Source organism: Somniosus microcephalus, chromosome 1 (genome assembly GCF_052327205.1).
Source record: "Somniosus microcephalus isolate GS21.2 chromosome 1, FLI_Smic_1.0, whole genome shotgun sequence".
NCBI classification, from domain to species: domain Eukaryota; kingdom Metazoa; phylum Chordata; class Chondrichthyes; order Squaliformes; family Somniosidae; genus Somniosus; species Somniosus microcephalus.
This window is the reverse complement of record NC_140987.1, coordinates 304,403,972-304,429,985: the sequence shown is the minus strand read 5'-3', so window position 1 is coordinate 304,429,985 and position 26,014 is coordinate 304,403,972. Positions and strand designations below refer to the sequence as shown.

Sequence of the window (26,014 nt, the reverse complement as noted above, 5' to 3'; positions counted from 1 at the left end):
TCCCTGCCTTCTCTCCATATCTCTTGATCCCTTTAGCCTTAAGAAATATATCCAGCTCCTTCTTGAATATATTTAATGAATTGGCCTCTACTGCCTTCTGTGGTAGAGAATTCCACAGGTTCACCACTCTCTGGGTGAAGAAATTCCTCCTCATCTCTGTCCTAAATGGCTTACCCCTTTATCCTTAGACTGTAACCCCTGGTTCTGGACTCCCCGGCCATCGGGAACATCCTTCCTGCATCTAGTTTGTCTAGTCCTGTTAGAATTTTATAAGTTTCAATGAGATCCCCTCTCATTCTTCTAAACTCCAGCGAGTATAAGCCCAATCGACCCAATCTCTCCTCATACGTCATTCCTGGCATTCCAGGTATCAGCCTGGTGAATCTTCGCTGCACTCTCTCCATGGCGAAAACATCCTTCCTCAGATGAGGCGACCAAAACTGCACACAATACTCAAGATGTGGTCTCACCAAGGCCCTGTACAACTGCAGCAAGACATCCTTGTTCCTGTACTCAAACCCTCTCGCTACGAAGGCCAACATGCCATTTGCCTTCTTAACCGCCTGCTGCACCTGCATGCTTACCTTCAGCGACTGGTGCACAAGGACACCCAGGTCTCGTTGCACTTCCCCTTCTCCCAATCTATTGCCATTCAGATAATCTGCCTTCCTGATTTTGCCACCAAAGTGGATAACCTCGCATTTATCCATGTTATATAGCATCTGCCATGCTTCTGCCTAATCACCCAAACTGTCCAAATCATACTGGAGTTTCTCGGCATCCTCCTCACAGCCCACACGCCCACCCAGCTTTGTGTTGTCTGCAAACTTGGAGATATTACATCTAGTTCCCTCACCTAGATCATTAATATATATATTGTGAATAGCTGGGGTCCAAGGACCGATCCCTGCGGTACCCCACTAGTCCCTGCCTGCCACTCGGAAAAAGACCCGTTTATTCGAACTCTTTGCTTTTTGTCTGCCAACCAGTTCTCTAACCAAGTCAATACCTTGCCCCCAATCCCATGTGCCTTAACTTTACACACTAATCTTTTATGCGGGACCTTATCGAAAGCCTTCTGAAAGTCCAAATACACCACATCCACTGGTTCTCCCTTATCTGTTTTACCAGTTACATCCTCAAAAAATTCCAGTAGATTAAGTCGAGCACGATTTACCTTTTGTAAATCCATGTTGACTTTGTCCGATCCTGTCACTGTTTTCCAAGTGCTCTGCTATTACATCTTTTATAATGGACTCTAGCATTTTCCCCACTACCGATGTCAGGCTTACCGGTCTATAATTCCCCGTTTTCTCTCTACCACCTTTTTTGAATAGAGGGGGTAACATTAGCTACCCTCCAATCCATGGGTACTGTCCCAGAGTCTATCGAATTTTGGAAGATGACCAGCAATGCATCTACTATTTCTGGGGCCACTTCCTTAAGTACCCTAGGATGTAGCTTATCAGGCCCTGGGGATTTATCGGCCTTCAATCCCGTCAATTTCCCTAACACCATTTTCCTACAAATACTGATTTCTTTCAGTTCCTCCCTCTCATTAGACCCTATGTTCCCCGACATCTCTGGGAGGTTATTTGTGTCCTCCTTTGTGAAGACAGAACCAAAGTATGTATTTAATTGGTCTGCCATTTCTTTGTTCCCCATTATAAATTCCCCTGATTCTGACTGCAAGGGACCTTTGCTTGACTTCACCAATCTTTTTCTCTTCACATATCTATAAAAGCTTTTACAGTCAGTTTTTATGTTCCCTGCAAGCTTACTCTCATACTCTATTTCCCCCCTCTTAATTAATCCTTTTGTTCTCCTTTGTTGAATCCTAAACTGCTCCCAATCCTCAGGTTTGCTGCTTTTTCTGGCCAATTTATATGTCCTCTCCTTGGATCTTATGCTATCCCTAATTTCCCTTGTTAGCCACGTTTGAGTCACCTTTTTTGTTTTATTTTTATGCCAAACTGCCAAAGTGATTTTAGCTGAGGCTTTTTCCATTGAAAATCCATATGAAGTTAAAAATAGACAAATCTAGTTTATAACCTGTGTTTTGCTGTCATCTGTATATAACTGTAATCCAGTATTGCAGCTTATTGCTTCATTGATGTATTAATTCAGTTGCCAATGTAGAAAATAACTTTGAGGATGATGGCAAGGGACAGCCATTTTTTTTCTGTAGGTGTTGCAGCAGCTGTGGTTTGGAGGGTTATTTAAACTTTAAATATGATTTTCATACTCAGACTAAACTTGTGCGCAGTTCGGAATGTAACCAGAACTGTGCAGTTTGAGTCTGACCTTCTAACATGTTGCATTCCCTGCCCAGGAGTTCTAATCAAACCAAGGTCTTCCTATAAATTGTGCATCTAGCCACCGAAATATTTGCTCTGGTTACTTCAGAACATCTACACCATCCATTACATTCTCTCTTTTGGTCCTGGATATTGTACTCTCTGACTGTTTAGTGAATGTACAAGATAGAGGCAAGTGCACTAAAATAGTGATTGAAAGGCAAACTGAAGGATGGAAAGAAGATAGTAGTGGGAATACTAACACCCAATTGTTCCAGAGTATTCATATAAAAAAGAAAGAAAAAGAAAGGCAGGCTTGCATTTATATGGTGCATTATCACATCTCCCAAATATCACAAAACACCTCACAGGCAGCAAATTACCTTTGAAATGCTAGGCACAAAATGACTACTATGTTAAGTACAGTGTTATGTTGGCAGTGGGACCCTGTTTGCCTGTTCAGGTGGGTGTTGACAATCTAATGTAATATTTGAAGAGCAAAGATGTCTTCCAGTGCACAGCAAGAACCCAGAAACAGTAATAAGACCAGTTAACCTCTTTTTGGTGGTTGAGGAAGAAATATTGACTAGGACACTGGAAGACCTCTTTGCTCTTCAAATATTTCATTAGATTGTCAACACCCACCTGAACAGGCAGACAGGGTCTCGGTTTAACATTTAATCTGAAATACAATACATCTCACATTACAGCACTCCTTGAGTACTGAACTCAAGTGTCATCTTAGATTATGTGCTCAAGTCCTGGACTAGTGTTTTGAACCCATGACCACCTGATTCAACTAAGGAAAGTCTAAATTTAATTTGGTAATTTTGTAAAGCTGCTTCGAGCCATGTTTTGTATGGATCGGGTATGGTGGGCAGGCAGGTTTTAGGCATGTTGTAGAAACCACATGTCATATTTTAGAATTTTTGACCATTTTTCCACAAAAGGGATTTGCTAAAAGAGTTACTTTTAAATGTTAGATCTTTAAAGTAAATTGTATTTACACAAGTTTAAAAAAAACACTTAAACTAAAGGTGGTTAAAATAGTAATTCTCGTGAAAGATTGTAAACAATAATGGCCTGGATTTTGTGGTCAGTGGTGAAGAGACTGCGCTCGCTGCTAACCTCGAAGAAAGCTACCCACAAAGATCTAGCGAACACTGTGGTATGGATTTCTCCTTTCCCGACGATAATTTCAATCTGGCGTTACCTATAGGGGATCTCCAGCTTCCAGCAACAGTGATGTCTTCAAGTAGGCTAAGCAGCCAAACACACTGAAGAATTCTCACGACAGCAAATTAGGAAGTAAAAAGCAGGTTTTATCATTCACTTTTTAATACTTTTACAGAAAGCAAAATAAAGATTGGGACATACACATGGCATTAAGGTAGAAGTTGAAATATCATAAATTTAAAAAAAAATGTATTATTTTAAAAATCATGGAATTTTGATCATGTAATGTAGGAAATGAGACGCCATATATAAAATTCGTCTTTCAGGACCAAAGAGGTTGTTCAGTAATTATGACTTAGTACAATGCTAAAAAATCAGTTACACCTCATTAAACAAGGTTTAACTTTTTTAACAAAAATAACAACTTGTATTTATATAGCGCCTTCGTAGTAAAACTTCACAGGAGCATTATCAAACAAAATTTGACACCGAGCCACATAAGGAGATATTAGGGCAGATGACCAGAAGGTTGGACAAAGAGGTAGGTTTTGAGGAGCGTCTTAAAGGAGGAAAGAGAGGTAGAGAGACGGAGAGGTTTAGGGAGGGAATCCCAGAGCTTAGGGCCTAGACAGCTGAAGGCACAGCCACCAATGGTTGAGCGATTAAAATCGGGGATGCTCACAAGGCCAGAATTAGAGTAGCGCAGATAGAGGAGATTAGAGATGGGGAGCGGCGAGGCCATGGAGGGATTTGAAAACAAGGATGAGAATTTTAAAGTGAAGCCACTGCTTAACCGGGAGCCAATGTAGGTCAGCGAGCACAGGGGTGATGGACGAACAGGACTTGGTGCAAGTTAGGACACGGGCAGCCGAGTTTTTGATGTCCTCAAGTTTATGTAGGTAGAATGTGGGAGGCCGGCCAAGAGGCAGTGTTCCCGCTTATTGTTTTTGGGTGTGTGGCCCATTCAAATTATTGCGTATGCGCGTTTTTTTCCATTTAGAAGCTGGCAAAGGGGCCTGTGTGGGACCTCCAGACCGCTGCGCAGTCACGCATCTTAACTAGCACTTTGCCAGGAGTGTGTTGGAATAGTCAAGTCTAGAGGTAACAAAGTCATGGATGAGGGTTTCAGCAACAGATGAGCTGAAGCAGCAGTGGAGTTGGACGATGTTCTGGAGGTGGAAATATGGAGTCGGTGGCTAGGGAACAGAGTATGTGGCGGGGGCCAAACACAATGAGCCTGAATTCGCAGTCGGAGGTTTCTCACGGAGAAATGCCTCCGATCCGCAATAAAATCCGCGCCTACCTTCTGCGTCGGGTTCCGTGGAGGCTCGCGCTGCTGGACCTTTGTGTATATGTGTAAAGGCCCATGTATCCCAGGGATGTAAGCGGTTCGCAAGGGGCCCCGGGATTACGTAGGCCGGCCCAACCAATGACAGAAAGGGAATCGCCGTTCATGCTAATGGAGATTCCGTATGTAGGAAGCATGAATGGGGATCACATAAAAAACACATTTACATACCAAATAAATACATTTTAAAAATTACATATTTAAAATTAATTAAAATACAATTTAATTAAATATTTAAAACAAAAATAAATTTAAATGTTTTAAAGGGGCTAAAAATAACGACCTTATTTTACAGGTGTTTTAATGTTTAAATAATTGAAAAAAATTATTTTTATATTCATTTAAACTCCTATGTTGGTAAAAGCAGGCCTTGCGCTTTTACCAGGCATAGGAATTTCATGGGCATTCGCTGGGCAGTAGTTGGGCAAATGGCTACGATCTGTCAAGAAAATGCTTCACAGATCACAAGTTCCGGGCTTTTGCGCATGCGCTTTGCGCGAAACCCCAGAACTTGCAGGGCCCTTACGGCCGCACACGCACCTGTAGGCACTGGAAAATATGGGCCAATGGCTTCGGTCTTCCCAATAGGGGTTTTTACAGCGAGAATATTTAGAGTGTATAAAGCTAAAGGTCATGTCATTTCACTGATTGTGTTGATTGTATCTGCAACAGCGCACCCTGTGGAGGAGCAGAGTATCACTGACAGCAACTTCAGGATTTCTGCATTTAACTGCACATATGCGGACTCCAGAAGTTGCTCTCAGTTTTACAGAGTAATGACAGCCAATGCTGGCCGTCATTACAGCCACAAATTCCAGGCCAATAAATTTGTTAGCTTGCTTTGGTAATCCATAAACCTCTTACATCCATTGTGTTTTAAAGTCTCTGGTCTCTGGTCTCAGGCACTCGTTGAAGTGCTTTGACAGGCCTTCTCTTTTAGTTGCAAACGGGATGACAACAGAGACAAAGACAGTCAGGTTTTTAAATAGAAGCTGTGAGAGCATGCTTTTAGTCAGTCTCAGAAGGATAATGCAAGCTGGTTTGTTACGAGTTATTTTCTTTAAGTCAAGCAAGATAACCTACTGTTGTGGGGAAATGTAGCATGTTCATTATTTTTTCATTCTGCCAGTACAAGTTGTACTGATTGAATTAAGTTAATCCGATCACAACTGTCACTCTGTATATTTACTTTCTGTGAAATAACGCAGCTTAATGATTCTTGCCAGGCCTCATCTTACCAAGAATTTTCTTGGTCTATCTTTGAAAAGAATTGGAGCGACACGTGGGGGCAAGTCATTTTGCTCAGATCTTGAGGTATTATGTTACACTCCCTGGGTTAGGCTATTGTATAAGTAGATGCTGAGCAGCACGGACACATCCATAAACAGTAGAGTTTCTGGTAGGTAATTCGCCCGAAATCGGCCAGACCAACGCAAAAGATCGCAGAATTTCAAGTGCAAGTTACGTTCAGCGCAAATCGAGTTTCCGCGATCTTTTGTGCTGGAAGCATCGCGCTGGAAGCCGGCCCTACCCACAAAACTGGTCGCGTCCCCAGATCGAATTAATCACCGTGACGCGTTTCTGCTAATTGCACCCATTTGCGGCCCTTCGAAGAGCCTCTTAAAATTAAGCTGACTTCTTTTAGGTGCAAGGGCACTAATGGGCACCTTTTAAAAACCTTTAAATATAAAAAAAAATTAATTTACCAAGAAACTGGCTACTGTACACCAATTAAACTAGTAAATGGTTATGTAGACTTTTTTTATAGTAATTTTTAATTATTTAAAATCTGTTTACTCACAGGTGGGGGACTAGACACTCTGATTAAAAATGCTTATTTTTTGTGATAAACCCATTTTCAGCTGTATTAATAAAACTGCACCAGGTTACTACTCTTAAATATAACAAGGAATAGTTTTTAATGCAAAAATAAATAAACAATGACATTCTAAAGCACTGCCCGATTGTGCTGGTTCATGGACCATTTTATGTTTGTGATTATGCAAATGCATTCGAGCAGAAACTTGAACCATAAAATCAATTCCGAAAACCAGCGCAATTTGCGCCCAGATTACCGATTGCGCCCAAAGCAGAAACTTTACCCCAAGATCCTCAGTCCACTTATGGAGTTGCTTTCACCACTGTACCCAAGAAAATGTCTACAGCAAGACCCTAAACTTGTAACATCGTAGAAGAAAGAATATTTGAAAGAAAAAAGGAACACTTGAGACAATTATGAAGGAAATACCTTAAAACGCCTATGAATTTGGAGTCAGCAATGTCCTTTTTCTCATCAGATATTTTTGTAAATTATCTGGAAGGTTGAATTGTTACTTATTGTAAGATTACCATTCCAATAAGCATACTACAAAAAGTGAGTTTTCAGATTTGCCAGGGAAGGCTGACAGATCTTTTTCTGGATAGAAGACCAAATAAACTCCCATCAAATATTGTTTTAATTTAACTCCTTTAAGAAGGAGCTACGTAGTTATGAAAGGGATTGAAATTCTCATATTTTGCTGTTAATGAACACTGTGGTTCCAGTTCTTTTGGGACTAATGGAATGTTGGCAAAGGAAGCCAGCAATTAGCAATCAGTGTCAGATTGCTTCCTTAAGTTTTGCTGTTACCTTTTTGGAGGCCAGAGAGATTTCAGAGTTTTCTTCTTGAAATGTCCCTTGTGCTTCGTGGTCTTGCTCAGGAAATTAAATACATTGGAGAAAGCATGATTGTACAAATTGTACGTGTGTGTTAGAACAAATGGTGAGCTAAATGGTTTAATTTGTTCTGTATTTATATGTTGTGTTGTATTTGTGAAGAATTTTCAACAAAATATTTTTCTAATCTTGTAGGAATGACTGTGAGTGCCTGTAAGGATGGCTCAGGAATGATGGTGCGTAATATTATTCATGGCGGATCCATCAGTCGTGATGGCCGAATTGGGGTAGGTGACTGCATCTTAGCAATCAATGGGGAACCAACTACAGATCTCACGAATGCACAGTCCCGTGCAATGCTACGAAGACATTCTCTAATTGGACCAGACATAATGTAAGTGACAGAAAATGAAGATTCAAACAAATAGTAATGAGGGTTGCAGTTGGAGATAGAAACGTGATGAAGTAAAATGCTATTATGATTCAATCCCTCTAGGACAGGGACATCAGGAAGTTGGGACCAGATACTTTTGTTAAAACCAGTGTGTGGGCTACATGATTACATAGAAATGCGAGCCCTGACGTACAAAATTCAAGCAAACACAAAAGTGAGATGTTGCACACAAATTTTAAAGTCTTCCCCCATTTCCCACTGTTCTTACCCCAGACTACTTCTCCCCCTTGTTCTGATCTTCACCATGATACTTAGGCTTTCCTAATAGCAATTATAGATTAGAGGCTTGATTGTTTCAGTAGTTTTGACAATTGCATAGAAAATAATGGCAATTCTGATCCTAACTTATATTGAAGAGCATTTGAAAAGCAAAATGAAATTAAATCCTAGTCGGTGGATAGACATTTTAATGAGGTCCTGGTTCAGAAGTAAAGTCACATTTCAGAAGTGTGGATTATCTTTGGTAACTTTGATTCTCAGAAGTTTGTTTCTACACAGTCTCATAAATTTCTGTCCTTGCTTCAGTATTATTTTCTAGTTTGAAGTTAAGATGTTAACGCATGCCTTGATGAATTTTGGGCGCAAACAATTTTTAATGAACAACTTGTACAAATTGATTCAAGGTGAAAAAGGAGCTATTAATTTGTAATGCTTTTTGAAGGTTGGAATACAGAGCAATTATAAGTTAAGTAAACCATTTTTACATAGGAATGTGTTGTCTGAAGAAACGTCAAACCAGCGGTACTACCACAAAACCCCATCTTCTTTGTCAAAAACATGTTACTGCTATTTCTGCTGTTGTGGGGTTTATTATCTTTTTATTAAAGGTTAAATCAATATTTTGACAAGAATTTAAGGAAAGCAATTTAAAAAAGTAGATTTTTACTAATTTCCTGATTTTAAAAACCCTGAAAATTAGCTGATTTTGCTTGGAGATGTCTTTTGACACAGCTTTTAAAATATTTAAAATCATTAAAAGAATTGTTTCAACCACAGATGAGCCAAGAAGAAATATTTTACATTTAAAGAATGTTTACAAAGTTACATTGACCAATGGTACTGCATCAGTTGGACTGAATAACCTGTGCCATATAATGAATAATCTCTTTAAAACTCCCCCAACTAACTGATTAATGTGGAGTCATTCAAGTCTAGTGGTCCAGGCAAATATTATTTCAAAGAAACTTTGATGCAATTAGAGAAGCTGAAATGTTGAACCACTAGGGCTTTAATTTTGGTTATTGGCACATCTATATCTTAGCTTTGCCACCTTTGTACGTGCTTCCCCTAGCCAGTGATCCTTGATTCAGAGTAACCCTTGACTCATACGGCTTTGCTCCATAAATTTTAATTTGGTTCTTGGGAATCCATCTCCAGAGCCAGATGCTCCTTGGCAAAATGTTCAACTTGCTGTCTGGGTCACTCTGACTTTTGTATTACAGCCACATCAAGACAAGCACATTCTTGATCAAAGCATTAAAAACTCTAATGTAACAGTTTCTCTTGCACGCAAAACCCTGATCCAAGGATAACCTGGCAAACTAGTTGTGCCTTTATCCACATTCAACAATTTATATCCTTAACAATTTACTTGGAAGAATGAGAAGCAATATTAGGCTGTTGATCAAAGAAAATTTGAGCCTGAGCTAAAAATATTAAGAGTGAACATCTGAAATTCCTTATTTTTAGTTGGAATGTTTGAAATGTTACTACCTCAGTAGATTTTGATTTTACATTTATTCAGTGTACAACTTTTTAATTTACTTGTTCTCGATGGATATTCCCAACAGTGGAATGGAAGAAGGGCTTTATGATGCTTGTCTCTCCGCATTTGACACCAGTTGGATTCACAAGCTTGTGAATTGAGGAAAAAGTTAACTTTTAGTACTCAGATACAAATATAACCTTCATCTTCGTTTTGTTTATTGAAAACATCATAATTCTTGCCAATGGAATGGAAATTAAATCACCCTTCGTGAAAGTAATGCACCATTGAAATAATTGACATTTTAAGGAATTTACATAATTTCAGTGGATATATTTTAATGACTTTTTATCTAATGTTGAATTATCCAGAAACTGCAACATTAGTGTATATATGTAGTGTAACCTCCTTTAACTATAATGTCATTTGTAAATGAGGTTGCATCTCCTATTTCCGATAAGGGAGCTGCAGTCATCATAACAATAAAAATGAGTGTACTCATCATTTATTGTGTGGCCATTAGGGTCCCTGAGGGATAGATAGAGTTGCTGGGAGAAGCAAAAACAACTTTTTATTCTTTGAGAAATATAGGAAAGATTAAAGATTTTGGTAATTAACAATTTTTGTTAAGCAAAGATATTAAGAGTTAAGGAACCAAGGCGGGTAGATGGAGTTAAGATACAGACCAGCCATGATCTAATTGAACAACGGAACAGGCTCAAGGGGCTGAATGGCCTACTCCTGTTCCTATGTTCCTAGAACAGCGTAAGCTGAGAACTCTTGCATATGGAGCAACTGTTTCCAGTAGCAGGAGAGTCGGTAACCAGAGGACGCAGATTTAAGTTAATTGGCAAAAAAGCCATCGGTAGATGAGGAATAATGTTTTTACTCAGTGAGTTATGATCTGGAATGCATTGCCTGAAAGGGTGGTGGAAGATTCAATTAATAACTTTCAAAAGAGAAATGGATATATACTTAAAAAGGAAAAGATTGCAGGGCTATGGGGAAAGATCAGGGGCATGGGACTAATTGAATAGCTTTTTCAAAGTGCCGGCACAAGCACGATGGGCCGAATGGACGCATCCTGTGCTGTATGATTGTATATATAAAATGAAATTGAATTGTTTTTAGTATGTATGACATTAACTAGTCGAATTACAGTAAATTTTAAGTGCATACAAAGAAAGCCATTATTTGCATGTACGTATTACTAGTTCATATCCAGACTTTATTTAATGTGTGTGCATCTATCATAAAATTAGCACAAGGTATGTGACACTAGTGTAAAAGATGCTGCGTCATATGCTTTTCACATTCTAGATCTCCTTGTGCACCTGGTGATGATCAGTCCCCTTTTTATGTGTGAGTATTAGTGTGTTTTAAGAAACTGCTGTGAGCATGTAGATCATGAAAGTCAATACAGCAATAAATTACATCTTATTAATAAACACAGCATGCTTTAATCATGTTTTTTTCATTTGAGCTTTATCCAGATACACGTACTTTCAATCTTACAGGTCCAACTAAATTATTTCACATCTATAATCGGATTATTCGGTGCAGATTTGAAAGATAGTGTGTAGTTGAGTCAGATGAGGGTAATATGTTTGTTTGCTTCACATGTTAAAATTAACAATTGGGTGTGTCTTGGTGTATGTCCTGCGATGCACCTGCTGAGACCCTGTGCAGATGATCCTGGTAGATTTTCCAGGATTGATCAGTGGTTTCTTGATTTGCACTACAGCGGTTGACACCATATAGGATGCAGCTACAGTACACAATATACAGGGAAGGCTGGAAAATTGGCCTGAGGGTGCCTGTGAATTGGGATGGGGGGGGGGGGTGTTTGGGTTCAGGGTCTCGCCCTTTCACAGAAGCAGGTTTATGCTGCATCCCCTCCCTCCCCACAAAGGGTCTGCATTGAAAAATATATATATATTTTTTAATTGCATCCTCTTCAGGGGTTTAAACCACCTTGTGCCCTGTCTAAGGTACATCTGGTGTCATCGAGCATACAAAAGCAAAATACTGTGGATGCTGGAAATCTGAAACAAATGCACCTCTGCCAACCGTTTCCTAGGTGCCACGCAGTAACTCGGGGAGTCCCCAACATAGGAAGTCCCCATCCTCCGTATATAGCCTTGTAAAGGGCAGTCAGAGGCTCCACACCCACAAGGCCATCAAGAAAGTACAGCGTTAGTGGACTGGAGGGAAAATGTGAAATGGTCGCTGATTTGGGGGTCAAATGTTCAACCATATATCCAATAAATACATTTCCCCTAAAGGCCTAATCGTTTTAGGAGACAAATAATTGAGTACGGTAGTGTAGTGGTTATGTTGTAGGACTAATTCAGAGAACGTGAGTTCAAATCCCACCATGATGGTTTGGGAATTTGAATTCAGTTTAAAAAAATCTGGAAGTAAAAAAAAAATTGGTATCAGTAATGGTATCAGTGACCATTAAGCTGTCGGATTGTCATAAAAAACCCAACTGGTTCACTAATGTCCTTTATAAAAGGAAACCTGCCGTCCTTACCCAGTCTGGCCTATATATGACGTCAGTCCCACACCAACATGGTTGACTCTTAAATGCCGCCTGAAGTCGCTTAACAACCACTCAGTTGTCCAGCCCCATTTGTTTAGGGCAACTAGGAATTGCCAATAAATGCTTCCCTTGCCAGTAATGCCAAATCCAGAGAATGAATTTAAAAAGTGCTTTTGTAGACACAACTTTTGAAAACACAAAAGGCGAGAAATTGGGCTCAGTTTTTGGGTGCTACGAGTGCCGTTAGAGTTACAAAAGGGCGTCCGCAGTGCACGCGCACACTAGTGATGCGAAGAGCGCCGATGCCATCTTGGTGCAGGCGTTAGCACGCACAGTGAACGTCCACCGGAAGTATGCAGAGCAGGCACATCGTGATGGCATTTGATGCCAGTGCTGCCATTTTGCAGCTCAACAGTCCAGCCGACACCCTTTCTTAAGCTCGTGTAACTGAACACGCGTTAAGCAGCAGAAAGGACCCCCCACCAGCACTATTTAAATGGATCATGAATTACTTACAGGTTAGTTGCTGGTTTATTTCTTCTTCCTATTGCTACAATTCTACACATTTTTGGTGCTTTCCATAGTTGATTCAAGCTTCAAAATTCTACAGGGAGTGGTGTGGCAGGTGCTTTTTCCTGACTTCAAGACTTCTGCACACATCAGTTCTTCCCAGACATGGGTGCATTAGTCAGCCTTCCTCTTGGAATGGAGCATGACTGGGAGAATGAGCAGAGGCCACGCAGAACAGAACAAGCTGCTGGAAGTGGGGGGGCAGGGCGAGGGTGGGAGAAGGTCGCTCAGCAGGAGGTCATATCCGCCCAGGGTGTTCAAGGAGCAATTCTCCTACCTGAGCTTCGGTGAGGAACAATGTGTGAGACATCTGCACTTTACTAAGGAAGTCCTCACTGAAATCTGCCACCTGCTGCAGCCACAACTCCAACCTCAGAGCAGGGCAAGGACCATATTGTCAGTTGATGTGAAGGTGACCGTGGCCATGAACTTTTATGCGTCTGGCTCCTTCTAGGCTGGTGCTGGAGATATTGGCAACATCTCTCAGTTTGCTGTCCACTGAGGCTCTCTATTCAAAGAGAGCTAACTTCATTTAATTTTGTCTTGCCAGAGACAAACCGGTGGAGCAAGCACAAAGGTTTTCTCGGATTGCAGGCTTCCCCATAGTGCAAGGTGCCATTGACTGCACGCACATTGCTTTGCCAGCACTGCATGTCAACCGGAACCGAAAGGGATTCCACTCCCTCAACGTCCAGCTGCTGTGTGATCATAGGCAGTGCATCATGCAGGTAATTGCTGGGTATCCTGGCATCAGTCATGATGCCTTCATTCTGCGGCAGTCGGTTGTGCCAGCTGTATTTCAGCCACCATGGAAAACTAAAGGGTGGCTACTGGGCGACAAGGGCTCTTCGCTGACGACATGGCTTGTGACTCCAGTTCGCAACCCACGTGCGCGCAGCATGCATACAATGAGAGCCATGCTGCCGCAAAAAATGTGATAGCGCAGACCATTGGCATGCTGAAGCAACAATTCCTCTGCTTGAACCATTCTGGAGGAGCCCTCCAGTACTCTGCAGAGCAGCTCTCAAGATTTGCGGTTGCATGCTGCACAACCTTGTCACCATGAGGGGAGGTACACCAGCTACTGTTAAAGGGGCCACGCAGGCCAAAAAAAAGTTAGAGGGAACATTGATCCACAAGAGTGCTAGTAGAGTTGGCCACCACTTCCATGCTGGAAAGGTTGGGCTCTAAGCTCTGTGCAAAGCCCTGTGCTGGACTCCTCCATGCTCCTTGACATTGAATGCAGGCTTTCTGGCAGGCTTCCCAATGCACCAAACATTTTGTTGTGTATTCCTATTTCCTTCTGTAGCCTGGCCCATCAAAGTCCTCATCTGAGTCCTCTGTAGCAGAACTCGTGTGCAACCTCGCCCTCCGACGTGTTGGCACCTATGCTATCCTTGCCCCCTGCCCTGGCTGCAGCCCACTCATGCCCTGTGTCTCACCACGTGCAGATCCCGTCTCTAATCTTTCCTCTGAAATACGCGCAATGTCCGTATCTGAGTTGGTGGCTGCAAGTGTGAAATCAAGTGACGGTGTGTCTTCATTATCACTCTGTTCTTGGGGTTCCTCCACTGCCTGGGCAGGTTGCACTTATTGGCTATCTGAAAGAAGAAAGGCACATGGGTAAGGTTGTAGTGAGGGGGTGGGGGGGGGGGGGGAGTAAGATGTGCATGCTTATACCATCTGCAGCAAGTAGGTCAGAAGAGATTGTGGAATGAGGAGGAAGTGGGATGTGAGAAGGAGGATTCGGTATGAGGATACTATCATCTTCAGTTGATTCAGCCCCACCACTGGCCACGGGCTCAGCAATGGTCATTCCAACAATGGTGTGGTGAATTGAGCAGTGGCTGAGGCTCGTGGTGCAGTTGGTAGAATATGGCATTTGAAGATGCATTCACTGACCATGACCACTCGTGTGAGGTAAACTTTTTACGGCACTGCATCCAGATCCTCGGGGCTGGACCCCTGACATTGACCTCCACGACTATCTGCTCCCACTGCCTTTTCACTGTGTGTTTCGTGGGATTCCTAGCCCCCTGAGGATATAGCATGTGTCTTCTCCTGTCCACCAAGACCTCCAGTGCAGTGTCGGCAAACACTGGAGCCCGCTCTCTACCATGATGAGCCATTCTTCATTTTTTCCTAGGTCAGATTCACTTGCAGAACAACTCCCAACATTTGCTCCAACCACGGTTGCAGGCTAACTTTAAGCAATGCAGACTAGCTTTAACTAGTGCTAGCAAGTATCGATTTTGGGCTCCCTGCTGATGCATGCAGTCAGTCAACCGCCTGGAATTCCCTATAAGATGATTTCCCAGTTTAAATTAAATCTGGAAATTCTCATTTTATCCAGTACCAAATTAACCAAATAGACACTGTAGGTTTCTCTCTGTGCATGCTTGCTCCAACCTCCAGTTCAGGATCTTTGACAGATGGTTGTGATTTTAGGCAGCTGAATGCCTCAACAGTGGTGACGTGACTGGCTGCTGGAGTATATTCTTCATTGTTATAACCTGGATGGTAGGAGTTCTAGAAGTTCAGTTTATCTGAGTTTCATTCTAGCGCTGAGCCAAGGCATTGTCAGATCTGTTTCATCCTATGGGTTCCTGTGAGGTTACTTTTCTCCACAAATATTTTATCAGCCCTTGATTTGCCATGGAGATTAATGAGCTGTCGTTTTTGGTGAGTGACCCAGCATACTTTGGCATGCAGATAATGGGATCCTTGAGCACCTTCCTTTTTTTTGGCAAGACTGTATGTTACACTTGGCTGGGGAAATCATGGTGCCAAAGTTTTATCCACCATCTCACTTTTCTTCCAGTGAGAGGAAATGTGCGTGCCAATCAAGAGATATCTAATTTTCTTTTCTTTGAAAGGAAGTATCACTTGATTAGTATTTTCCGCTGCTTGTCCAGCATCCAGTATTAGCTGAGCAGAAATTTCCTCCAATTAACTATTGGGAAGACTGAAGCTCTTGTCTTCAGTCCCCGCCATAAACTCAGCTCCTTATCCACCAAATCCATCCCTCTTCCTGGCCACTAACATAAGAAGCAAGAGCAGGAGTAGGCCATACGGCCCCTCGAGCCTGCTCCGCCATTCAATAAGATCATGGCTGATCATCGACCTCAACTCCACTTTCCTGCCCGATCTCCATATCCCTTGAATCCCCTAGAGTCCAAAAACCTATCTATCTCAGCCTTGAATATACTCAAAGACTCAGCATTCACAGCCCTCTGGGGCAGAGAATTCTAAGGATTCACAACCCTCTTGAGTGAAGAAATTCCTCCTCATCTCAGTCTTAAATGACTTAGCCCTTACCCTGAGACTATGCCCCCTAGTTCTAGACACTCCAGCCAGGGGAAACAGCCTCTCAGCATCTACCCTGCCATTCCCCTTCAGAATCTTGTATGTTTCAGTGAGATCACCTCTCGTTCTTCTAAACTCTAGAGAGTATAGACCCATTCTGCACAATCTCTCATCATAGGACTAACTGAGGCTGAAACAATCCTTTTTGACCCTGAGCTGAGCTTTCTACCCCATATCCTCTCCATCACCAAGACCACCTACTTCTACCTCCTTGCCCATCTTCACCCCTGCCTCAGCCCAAGATGCTGTTCAAATCCTCATCCACATCTTTGTTACATCTAGACTCGACTAATCCAATGCACTCCTGGCCCGCTTCCCACCTTGCACCCTCTGTAAACTTGAATTCAACCAAAACTCTGGTGCCTGTATCCGAACTCACACCAAGTCTCATTCACCCATCACCCCTGTGCTCGCATTGGCCTAATGACCTACAGTAGCTCCCGGTTCAGCAACGCATTGAATTTAAAATTCTCATGCTTGTTTTCAATTCCCTCCATGGCTTCACCCCTCCCTTCCTCTGTCTTCTTCTTGGGCAGTCCCTCGGAACCGAGGATGACTTGCTTCCACATTAAAAATGAGATTGCAGGTGACTGATGAGTCCAATGCTGGACCTACAGTCTCTGTCGCAGGTGGGGCAGACGGTGGTTGAAGGGGTGGGTGGGTGGGGTGCTTGGGTTGACGTGCACTCCTTGCGCTGCCTGCATTTGGCTTCTGCTTGCTCCTGGCGAAGAGACTCGAGGTGTTCGGCACCTTCCTGGATGCTTCTCCTCCACTTTGTGCGGTGTTGGGCCAAGGGTTCCCAGGTGTCGGTGGGGATGTTACACTTTTTCAAGGAGGCTTTGAGGGTGTCCTTGAAGTGTTTCCTCTGCCCACCTGGGGCTCTCTTGCCGTGCCGGAGCTCCGAGTAGAGCGCTTGTTTTGGGAGTCTCGTATCGGGCATGCGGACAATGTGACCCGTCCATTGGAGCTCATCGAGCGTGGTCAGAGCTTCGATGCTGGAGATGTTGGCCTGAGCGAGAACAGTGACGGTGCGCCTATCCTGCCAATGGATTTGCAGGATCTTGCGGAGGCAGCGTTGGTGGTACCTCGCCGCCTGCTGTACATGGTCCATGTCTCTGAGGCATACAGCAGGGCGGGTATCACTGCTGCTCTGTCGACCATGAGCTTAGTGCCGGGTTTGAGGTCCTGGTTTTCAAACACTCTCTTCCTCAGGCGACCCAAGGCCCTTCCCCACTGCGGGCTAAGAACGGACAGGTACTCATAGAAACATAGAAGACAGGAGCAGGAGTAGGCCATTCGGCCCTTCGAGCCTGCTCCGCCATTCAACGAGATCATGGTTGATCATCCAAATTCAGTACCCTGTCCCTGCCTTCTCCCCATATCCCTTGATCTCTTTAGCCTCAAGAAATATATCCAACTCTTTCTTGAATATATTTAATGAACTGGCCTCCACCGCCCTCTGTGGCAGAGAATTCCACAGGTTCACCACTCTCTGGGTGAAGAAGTTCCTCCTCATTTCAGTCCTAAATGGCTTACCCCTTATCCTTAGACTATGACCCCTGGTTCTGGACTCCCCTGCCATCATAAACATCCTTCCTGCATCTAGTCTGTCCAGACCTGACAGAATTTTATAGGTTTCGATGAGATCCCCTCTCAATCTTCTAAACTCCAGTGAGTATAAGCCCAATCGACACAATCTCTCCTCATACGTCATTCCTGCCATCCCAGGTATCAGCCTGGTGAATCTTCACTGCACTCCCTCCATGGCAAGAACGTCCTTCCTCGGGTAAGGTGACCAAAACTGCACACAATACTCAAGGTGCGGTCTCACCAAGGCCCTGTACAACTGTAGCAAGACATCCTTGTTCCTGTACTCGAACCCTCTTGCTACGAAGGCCAACATACCATTTGCCTTTTTAACCGCCTGCTGCACCTGCATGCTTACCTTCAGCGACTGGTGCACAATAACACCCAGGTCTCTTTGCACTTCCCCTTCTCCCAATCTATTGCCATTCAAATAATAATCTGCCTTCCTGTTTTTGCCACCAAAGTGGATAACCTCACATTTATCCACATTATAGTGCATTTGCCATGTTTCTGCCCAATCACCCAACCTGTCCAAATCGTACTGGAGTTTCACGACATCCTCCTCACAGCTTACCCTCCCACCCAGCTTTGTGTCATCTGCAAATTTGGAGATATTACATCCAATTCCCTCGTCCAGATCATTAATATATATTGAGAACAGCTGGGGTCCTAGGACCGATCCTTGCGGTACCCCACTAGTCACTGCCTGCCACTCGGAAAACGACCCGTTTATTCCAACTCTTTGCTTTCTGTCCGCCAACCAGTTCTCTATCCAAGTCAATACCTTGCCCCCAATCACATGTGCCTTAATTTTGCACGCTAATCTCTTATGTGGGACCTTATCGAAAGCCTTCTGAAAGTCCAAATACACCACATCCACTGGTTCTCCCTTATCTATTTTACCAGTTACATCCTCAAAAAATTCCAGTAGATTAGTCAAGCATGATTTACCTTTTGTAAATCCATGTTGACTTTGTCCGATCCTGTCACTGCTTTCCAAGTGCTCTGCTATTACATCTTTTATAATAGACTCCAGCATTTTCCCCACTACCGATGTCAGGCTTACCGGTCTATAATTCCCCGCTTTTTCTCTACCACCTTTTTTGAATAGTGGGGTAACATTAGCTACCCTCCAATCCATGGGTACCGTTCCAGAGTCTATCGCGTCCTGGAAGATGACCAGCAATGCATCTGCTATCTCTAGGGCCACTTCCTTAAGTACCCTGGGATGTAGACCATCAGGCCCTGGGGATTTATCGGCCTTCAGTCCCATCAATTTTCCTAACACCATTTCCCTACAAATACTGATTTCTTTCAGTTCCTCCCTTTCATCAGACCCTATGTTCCCCGACATCTCTGGGAGGTTATTTGTGTCCTCCTTTGTGAAGACAGAACCAAAGTATGTATTTAGTTGGTCTGCCATTTCCTTGTTTCCCATTATAAATTCCCCTGATTCTGACTGTAAGGGACCTACGCTTGACTTCACCATCTTTTTCTCTTCACATATCTATAAAAGCTTTTACAGTCAGTTTTTATGTTCCCTGCAAGCTTACTCTCATATTCTATTTTCCCTTTCTTAATTAATCCCTTTGTCCTCCTTTGTTGACTCCTAAACTGCTCCCAATCCTCAGGATTATTGCTTTTTCTAGCCAATTTATATGTCCTCTCCTTGGATCTTATGCTATCCCTAATTTCCCTTGTTAGCCACGGTTGAGTCACCTTTTTTGTTTTATTTTTATGCCAAACTGGGATGAACAAATTCTGTAGCTCATCCATTCGGTCTTTGAATGTTTGCCATTGCCTATCCACTGTCAACCCTTTGAGTGCCATTCCCCAATCAATCCTACCCAACTCGCTCCTCAGACCGTCGTTTCCATTATTTAAATTGAGGACCCTTGTCTCTGAGTCAACTACTTCATTCTCTATCCTAATGAAGAATTCGATCATATTATGATCGCTCCGACCCAAGGGGCCTCGTACAACAAGAATGCTAATTAATCCTTTCTCGTTACATAATACCCAGTCTAAGATGGCCTGATCTCTGGTTGGTTCCTCGACATATTAGTCCAGGAAACCATCTCGTAAACACTCCAGGAATTCCTCCTCCACAGTATTGTTACTAATTTGGTTGGCCCAATCTATATGTAGATTAAAGTCACCCATGATGACTGCTGTGCCCTTATTGCACGCTTCTTTAATTTCCCTTTTAATGCCATCCCCAACCTCCGCCTTACTGTTTGGAGGTCTATATGCCACTCGCTCTAATGTTTTTTTCCCCTTAGTATTTCTCAATTCTACCCATACAGATTCCACGTCATCAGAGCTAATATCCTTCATTACAATTGTATTAATCCCTTCTTTAACCAGTAATGCTACCCCACCTCCCTTTCCTTTTTGCCTATCTTTCCTGAATATTGAATACCCCTGGATGTTGAGTTCCCAGTCTTGGCCATCCTTGAGCCACGTTTCCGTAATCCCAACCAAATCATATCCGTTTACCTCTATTTGCGCAGCCAATTCATCCACCTTATTACAAATGCTCCTCGCATTAAGACACAAAGCCTTCAGGCTTGTTTTTTTAACGCTCTTAGACCTATTAGAATTATTATTTACTGTGGCCACGTTTGATTTAAACCGTTGATTTCTCTGACTGCCACTTTTGTTTTTCTCCTTCCTATCTTTTGCTTTTATCCCTGTTTCCCTTTCATCTGTCTCCCTGCTCAGGTTCCCAACCCCCTGCCATTTTAGTTTAAACCCCCCCGAACAGCACTAGCAAACACTCCCCCTAGGACATCGGTCTCGGCCCTGCCCAGGTGCAAACCGTCCTGTTTGTACTGGTCCCACCTCTCCCAGAACCGGTTCCAATGTCCAAGGAATTTGAATCCCTCCTCCTTGCACCATTCCTCTAGCCACGTATTCATTTGAAATATCCTCCTATTTCTACTCTGACTAGCACGTGGCACTGGTAGCAATCCTGAGATTACTACCTTTGAGGTCCTATTTTTTAATTTACCTCCTAACTCCCTATATTCTGCTTTTAGGACCTCATCCCGTTTTTTACCTATATCGTTGGTGCCTATGTGCACCACGACAACTGGCTGTTCACCCTCCCCCTCCAAAATGTTCTGCAGCCGCTCCGAGGCGTCCTTGACCCTTGCACCAGGGAGGCAACACACCATCCTGGAGTCTCGATTGCGGCCGCAGAAACGCCTATCTGTTCCCCTTACAATTGAGTCCCCTATCACTATAGCTCTTTCACTCTTTTTCCTCCCAGCCTGTGCAGCAGAGCCACCCATGGTGCCAGGAAGTTGGCTGCTGCTGCCTTCCCCTGATGAGTCATTCCCCCCCAACAGTATTCAAAGTGGTATATCTGTTGGAGAGGGGGATGGCCGCAGGGGATTCCTGCACTACCTGCCTGCGCCTCCTACTCTGCCTGCTGGTCACCCATTCCCTTCCTGCCTGTACACCCTTTACCTGCGGTGTGACCAACTCGCTATATGTGATATTCACGATGTCCTCAGCATCGCGAATGCTCCAAAATGAATCCATCCGCAGCTCCAGTGCCACAATGCGGTCTGTCAGTAGCTGCAGCTGGACACACTTCCCGCACACATGGTCGTCAGGGACGCAGGAAGCATCCCTGATTTCCCACATAGAGCAGGAGGAGCACACTACGGGGCTGGGCTGTCCTGCCATGCCTTACCCTTTAACTAATTAATTAAAATTAAATGAATCCCACCAATTTCACTACAGTTAAATGATATATTTAAGGGCCCTGGTTTACAAACTGTCCCCGCTACACCACAGCAACCTTAAAAACTATAAACCACAGACTTAAAGTTTTAAAACGCGAGAAATACTCCAACCAATCACCCACCTGTTTTGTCGTGACGTCACAACTCGAATACTTTTTACCTCTCTCCTTGCCGGAGATTGGTACGCCTACCTGAGCCTCTGGGGCCTTTTGTAGTCTCTACGCCACTCTGCTCCACCTCCCGCCGATGCCGCACTGAGGCCTACCTGAGCCCCTGGGGCCTTTTGCATTCTCTCTGCCGCTCCGAGATTCCTCCCGCCGCTGCCGCACTGAGGCATACCTGAGCCTCTGGGGCCTTTTGTAGTCGCTCTGCTCCGCCTCCAGCCGCTGCCGCACTGAGGCCTACCTGAGCCTCTGGGGCCTTTTGTAGTCGCTCTGCCGCTCTGCTCCGCCTCCAGCCGATGCCGCACTGAGGCCTACCTGAGCCTCAAGGGCCTTTTCTAGTCACTCTGCTCCGCCTGCCGGCGCTGCCGATGCCGCACTGAGGCCTACCTGAGCCTCTGGGGCCTTTTGTAGTCGCTCTGCCGCTCCGAGATTCCTCCCGCCGCTGCCGATGCCGCACTGAGGCCTACCTGAGCCTCTGGGGCCTTTTGTAGTCGCTCTGCTCCGCCTGCCGCCGCTGCCGATGCCGCACTGAGGACAGAGTGGTGCAGTGAGTGCCCGCTGGAAGGAGCACTTCGAAGATTACCTTAACCATGACTCTGTCTTCGACACAAGTGTCCTCAACTCCATCCCACAGCATGCTACCCGCCACCATTTCAGCACAACCCCAGCCCGGCATGAGGTTGAAAAGGCCATCTGACAACTGAAGAACAACAAGGCCTCCGGAGCAGATGGAATCCCCGCCGAGGCACTAAAGCATGGCGAAGAAGCACTACTGGCGCAAATTCATGAACTCATTTCTCTTATCTGAAAGGAGGAGAGCATGCCAGGGGATCTCAGAGACGCCGTAATTGTGACCATCTTCAAGAAAGGTGACAAGTCTGATTGCGGTAATTACAGAGGAGTTTCCCTGCTGTCTGCTACAGGGAAAGTCATCACAAGAATCCTCCTCAATCGCCTTCTCCCAGTGGCCGAAGAGCTCCTCCCAGAGTCGCAATGCGGATTCCGCCCACTAAGGGGCACAATGGACATGATCTTCACCGCACGTCAATTACAAGAGAAATGCAGGGAACAGCACCAAGCGCTGTACATGGCCGTCTTTGATCTCACAAAGGCCTTCGACACTGTCAACCGTGAGGGATTATGGAGTGTCCTCCTCAAATTCGGCTGCCCTCAGAAGTTTGTCACTATCCTCCGCCTGCTTCACGACGACGTGCAAGCCGTGATCCTGACCAACGGCTCTACCACAGACCCAATTCACGTACGAACCGGGGTCAAGCAAGGCTGTGTCATCGCACCAACGCTCTTCTCGATCTTCCTTGCTGCAATGCTCCATCTCGCCCTCAGTAAGCTCCCCGCTGGAGTGGAGCTAATTTACAGAACAAACGGGAAACTGTTCAACTTCCATCGCCTCCAGTCCAGATCCAAGGCCGTCCCATCCTCTGTCGTCGAATTACAGTATGTAGACGACGCTTGCGTCTGTGCTCACTTGGAGGTCGAACTCCAAACCATTGTAAACACCTTCACTGAAACGTACGAGAGCATGGGCCTTACACTGAACATCCGTAAGCAAAAGGTCCTCTACCAACCTGCCCCCGCCACACAATACTGCCCCCCGATTATCAAAATCCACCACAAGGCCTTGGACAACGTAGACCACTTTCCATACCTCGGGAGCCTACTGTCAACAGGGGCAGACGTCGACGACGAAGTCCAACACCGCCTTCAGTGTGCCAGTGCAGCCCTACCTCTGTAACCTCCTCCCGTTCTACAACCCTCTGGGATCTCTGCGCTCCCCCAAATCTGCCCTCATGCACATCCCCGATTTTCATCGCCTCACCATTGGTGGCTGTGCCTTCAGCTGCCTAGGCCCTAAGCTCTGGAATTCCTTCCCTAAACCTCTCCGCCTCTCTACCTCTCTTTTCTTCTATAAGACGGTCCTTAAAACCTATCTCCTACCCTAATATCTCCTTCTGTGCCTCAGTGTCAAATTTTGTTTGATAAAGCTCCTGTGAAACACCTTGTGATATTTTATTACGTTAAAGATGCTATATAAATGCAAGTTGTTGTTATGTGGATAGGACTTTTGTTTCTCAAACTAGATTAACAATTGTTTTGTTTCCTTTTGAAATAACACAAGTAAATCCATTACTTAGCAGTAAAGTTTAAAAAAAAAAGCTAGTGGCAGTGCGTGTTTCCTGGTATCATTCCCTGACACAGAGGTAGCAACCAAGAAATGTAGCACCTGATTCTACTTCTGGCCACCATTAAGCAAAGGTGCCATTTAATATATCAGTGACCAAGAACAATGCGTGTGCACTGATTAAGTGATATTGTCTCGATTTGACAGCTAGGAACTAAGTGATTTGGTACTGCAGTGCTCACCTGTAGCTGTAGAATCTCAGATTCTCACCTATTCTTGAACTATTTTAGCATATCTATATTATATCTATCTATCTATCTTATATGTATATAAACGGATCGTTCTGTCTGTCTGTCCTTCTGTCTGTCTGTCCTCACGTCTGCGTCTGTCCGGCTATGCGCTTGAAAGTTATAGAGTGTACCTACGCGTGCGTTACGTCGAAAGAAAGCTTACCTTTCCAAAATGGTGGTAAGCGTAATTACGTTTCGGCTGGACGAAAATCGCGCCCGCGGTATCCGAAAAACGTTCAAAATTCCGCTCATTAGCATCTCATTATCCGCTCATTAGCGATAGAGTGACCTCGAGGTCGACCAATCGTACGCCGGGTTCCTGGCTCGTGCGGCCGGGCCCTCCTACGGCCGAGTGACGGGACGATTGACCAATCCTACGCTTCGGTGACCTGACGGTTGACCAATCGGTGCATGTGTGGGCGGGCCTTATCGTTCTGAACCGAGGTGAGTCGCCGCCATCTTGATTACAAACTTTTCCTTTTTCCCGCTATCTGCGTCTTTCAAAAAAACGTTGCTTTTAAAACACATATTGTTTTTTTAAAAAGTTAATTACTTTCTAAATCTTTTATCTAATCTCATTAATTTTCCTACCTTGCCCCGTTTTTCCAGGTAGGCCTCGAAGCCTCGGCCTCTCCTCCGCACCCACGCCCGAGCTAGGCACCTCCCGGCCCCAGTCAACAAGCAGCCCCCGATCGCCGCCATCTTTGTGAAGGCTGGAGGGGCGGGCCTCAGCCGAGCGCCGCTCGCGCAGCAGGAGCAGCTGAGACGCGGCGTCTCTCTCTGTTCTCCGCTCGGCTCGGCTCGGGCGGGCGGGCGGGGCTTGGAGAGCGGGAAGGGTTACCCCGGCAACCGGGCCCGCCGGCCGTCTCTCACAGTCGCAATCGGCGCTCTTCAAGCCAGCTCGGGAGGGCGGGGCCATGTCAGTGCGTGGGGCGGCACGGAGGTCCGTGCAGCCATCGCCGGCGCTGGGCTCGGGTGCTTTGTGGCCTGCGGCCGAACAGCGGCTGCGGACCTCGAGCTGACCGGGGCGCTGGACTCGGCTGGGCGATGTCTTTGCGGGTGTTCGCCTCGGCCAACGGCATCAGGGTGACAGCCGAGGCCGGCAAAAGCATCCAAGGGAACGCGTTCATCCAGGTGCCGAGGCCGGGCCCCAGGGCGGAAAGAGGGATTGGAGCGGGGGATGAGGGCTCGGGCAGGGGAGAGGGAGAGGGGAGAGAGAGAGTGGGGGAGGGAGGAAGGAGGAGGAGGGGGTAGGGAGGAGGAGGGGTAGGGAGGTGGTGAGAGGGAGGAGGAGGGGGTAGGGAGGTGGTGAGAGGGAGGAGGGGGAGAGGAGGGGAGAGAAAGGGTGGGGGGAGAAGGGAGAGAGAGAGGGTGGGGGAGAAGGGAGAGAGAGAGGGTGGGGGAGAAGGGAGAGAGAGAGGGTGGGGGGAGAAGGGAGAGAGAGAGAGGGTGGGGGGAGAAGGGAGAGAGAGAGAGGGTGGGGGGAGAAGGGAGAGAGAGAGGGTGGGGGGAGAAGGGAGAGAGAGAGGGTGGGGGGAGGGGAGAGAGAGGGTGGGGGGAGGGGAGAGAAAGGGTGGGGGAGGGGAGGGGAGAGAGAGAGGGTGGGGGGAGGAGAGAGGGCGGGGGGAGGGGAGAGGGAGGGCGGGGGGAGGGGAGAGAGAGAGAGGGTGGGGGGAGGGGAGAGAGAGAGAGGGTAGGGGCGGGGAGAGATAGAGGGTAGGGGGAGGGGAGAGAGAGAGGGTGGGGAGGGAGGAGAGAGAGAGGGTGGGGGGAGGGGAGAGAGGGTGGGGGGAGAGAGGGTGGGGGGAGGGGAGAGAGGGTGGGGGAGGGGAGAGAGAGAGGGTGGGGGAGGGGAGAGAGAGAGGGTGGGGGAGGGGAGAGAGAGAGGGTGGGGGAGGGGAGAGAGAGGGTGGGGGGAGGGGCGAGAGAGAGGGTGGGGGGAGGGGAGAGAGAGAGGGTAG

General features: G+C 45.5%; 1 protein-coding gene across 1 annotated transcript in view; it reads left to right on the top strand.

Annotated features, from left to right (window-relative positions):
- mpdz (multiple PDZ domain crumbs cell polarity complex component) overlaps positions 1-26,014 on the top strand; it is a 399,568-nt gene that overhangs the window by 205,608 nt on the left and 167,946 nt on the right. Inside the window, exons 22-23 of the mRNA XM_085986223.1 lie at positions 7,673-7,871; positions 10,957-10,998. Coding sequence (XP_085842349.1) covers positions 7,673-7,871; positions 10,957-10,998 — 241 coding nt within the window. The remainder of the gene's footprint in view (positions 1-7,672; positions 7,872-10,956; positions 10,999-26,014) is intronic.